Source organism: Sinocyclocheilus anshuiensis, unplaced genomic scaffold, assembly GCF_001515605.1.
Source record: "Sinocyclocheilus anshuiensis isolate Anshui unplaced genomic scaffold, SAMN03320099.WGS_v1.1 scaffold771, whole genome shotgun sequence".
In the NCBI taxonomy this organism is placed as follows: Eukaryota; Metazoa; Chordata; class Actinopteri; order Cypriniformes; family Cyprinidae; genus Sinocyclocheilus; species Sinocyclocheilus anshuiensis.
In genome coordinates, this window is record NW_015552585.1 from 514,724 (window position 1) to 517,714 (window position 2,991).

At 39.4% G+C, this 2,991-nt stretch overlaps 1 protein-coding gene across 1 annotated transcript in view; it reads right to left on the reverse strand.

Moving 5' to 3' along the window:
• LOC107665428 (disks large homolog 3-like) overlaps positions 1 to 2,314 on the reverse strand; it is a 14,544-nt gene extending 12,230 nt beyond the window's left edge. Inside the window, exon 1 of the mRNA XM_016456300.1 lies at positions 2,197 to 2,314. Within this exon, the coding sequence (XP_016311786.1) occupies positions 2,197 to 2,267 (71 nt within the window). The 5' untranslated portion in view covers positions 2,268 to 2,314. The remainder of the gene's footprint in view (positions 1 to 2,196) is intronic.
• Positions 2,315 to 2,991: the final 677 nt, after the last annotated feature.

A 2,991-nucleotide genomic window follows, 5' to 3' on the forward strand; every position in this document is an offset into this window, starting at 1 on the left:
CATACATCAATGGAAAGCTTATTTATTCAGCTTTCAGATGATGTATAAATCTCAATTTCGAAAAATTGACACTTGAGACTTGTGGTCCAGGGTCACAAATGTCTGTGTTTTGATCAACTGAATGCGTCCTTGCTGAATAAAAGTAAATCTATTGGGCAAATGCCCCCCCCACTCCATTTTTCTTATCGCTCCTACATCTCTGCACAGTCAGTCCCCTGGATCAACCTGTGGTTAAGCACTCAAGGGCACAATAGTGATAGAAGATCCTAGTAACATCATGAGAGAAAAACCAGATGGTAGATGACACGGAGTTGAGAAACACAGTCAGGCATTGTGTTCAAAGTAGGGCTGGGTATCGATTCAGATGTCCCGATTCGATTCGATTCCGATTCGCGTTCTCAAATGAAACGGTAAATGCTAATGAAGTGCGCCGCGCCATCCGCCGTTCATTCATTGCGGAAATCATGGCGCCTTATGCGTGATATCAAATGCTTCCGCAGATTTATAGTATTACTATAGCATTTCACCTGAGCATTGCAAATCACGCGTATGGCCATGATAAGCGCTGAATGAATGACAGGATTTCTGTTGTAACATCGCGCAAGGTAAATAAGGGTGACATCTAGTGGAGAAGACTAATGATAAGATTCACGTTAATCAGATCTTGTTTTAAATGTGTGCTGAAATAAATACTGGGAAAGATCGATTCGCAGCTTTTGAGAATCGATATCGAATCGACGTCATTTAAAAAAACAATTAATCGGAAAATCGATTGTTTTTGCCCAGCCCTAGTTCAAAGCTGAATGTTTTTATCTTGTCAGACAGGTAAATACAAAAGAAAGGAGGAAAACCAGTGGAGCAGGTCTTCCTGTTTTTCTACATACCTCTCTCCTAGGACACACTAATTACATGCCCACCGAGACACGCGCGCACACACACACACACACACACATAATTTGCTACATAGCTAAATTGAGGACAACATCAGGCGTCTGTTTTAAGATGGAGTAGTGCAGGGTGGGATCAGTACTGACTGACATATGCCTGTACCATTCTGACACACTTTTATCTCATCACTGCATTCATAGGAATGTGAAAACGCCTTGAGATCTCACACTTAACATTAACACATGTGGTCAGCTGACTCGTGAACCCACAGCAGCTAAACACTGCGTTAAGCACAGCTCACCTTAGGTACAAGCTATTGACAGAAAAAGGCCAGACATTCATTAGGCAGAATATATATTCATTATAACTAGACTTACTATTTAATATGAAAAGTTAACACTACTGTCAGACACTATTACCATTTCTTTAGAAAATATCAAAATATCAACTGCTTTTTAATATGAGATCTTGTCACTAAACCTCATCAATGGCACAATTAAATGCTTAAAAATACTCGTACCCTTTCACTCATTTCACAAAAAAAGGTTGAAACTGACAAATGTATTCAGATTAGAATTATAATTTTCTTGCATATTTAATGGAACTAAATATTTGAATTTGATTTTTACCATCATTTCTCAACTGGTAGTTTTGGCCCATTCATTGTGAGCAAATTGCTCCATTCTCTCAGGTTTGATGGGTGCTTCTCCCAACAGTTAGTTTTTAGATGTTCAACTGGATTCAAACCCAGACTCATATAAGGCCACTTAAGAACACTCTATAGCGTTTTATTTTCATCCATTCTTAAGTGCTTATTGAGGCCTGTTTTGGTTAATTATCCTGCTGGAGAACTCATGACCTGTGACTTGGGTACAAGATCTCTAAGACAGGGCTGAACATTCTGCTCTAAAAACGACTTGATAGATGTCTGATTTTATGGTTCCATGCACAGGTTCAAGGTATCCCGTGCCAGAGGCAGTAAAAAAGACAACGAAACATGGAGATCTATGTACTACAAAAATGTTTTCAGTTCTTTTCACAGTTTAAAGTTCCACTGCAAATGAAATTGCATGTGTTGATGACAAAAATGTATAATTGAACACTTTTTAGAAATAAAAGGTGCATTAATAGTATTAAATGTAAGAGAACCGATACTCAACTTCTGAAAACATGCCTTGATTATTTTAACTAGAATTTGACTTGTATTGACTGATCGACATGAAGATTCCTGATTTAAAAAGCACTTATTGAGATATCTATATAATATCAGTAAAACTGAATTAAGGAATTCAAGGATATAGAGGATACCTGACGTAGAGGGAGCGTTTCTCACTGGTGCGGAGGGAGCCGGAGCCAGAGCTCATGCTGCTGTTCATCATCTGCTCCCTCAAGTCGTGGATCTTGGACTCAAAACGACTGTATTCTGGAAAGAGACAAGGCACATAATCAGTCAGCAACTCCTATATTTACAGTGATATTCCGGGCTTTGCTCCAGGTTTTATGAGTGGAGGTGCTTGTAGCGCAATGCAGATCTGACGTTCTGAGCTTCCAAAAAACAGAACCGGAGGCAGGAATTCCAATTTTTATGAGAATATGAGAACTTGAAAACTCATAATGGCAGCCAGCAACTCCAAGTCTAAAGCTCAACGCAAAGTCGAAACTTCGACTTCATTGTCAGCAGAAACTGCGCCTGCAGGGAGCTCTTCTGTAAACGCCCTGTCTATCACAAAAGGGATACCAACATGTTGGATTGACAGGGCAAGGTAAAGTAACCTGACACCACCTGCCTGTAACCAGAGAATCACCCCAGCGGAGAGGTGGAAGGCTCGAAAAACTTTTTGAAAAAACAATCATAGCAAAAAAGAGAAGCTAAATGTAGAGAGAACCTCGTTTGCAGTATAAAGCTTAGTATTATAATTAGACATCAGTAGCTTCAAAATCCACTGCACTCATCTTGTACAGAATAAAGCAGAAAGTAATTCACCTCACTGGTCAGACACTCTACACGTAATACAATACATAACACAGCTGGGTCCTCTCAGTCAGTGGTAGACGAAATACACAAATCAAGTACTTGAGTAAAAGTACAGATCCATATAATAA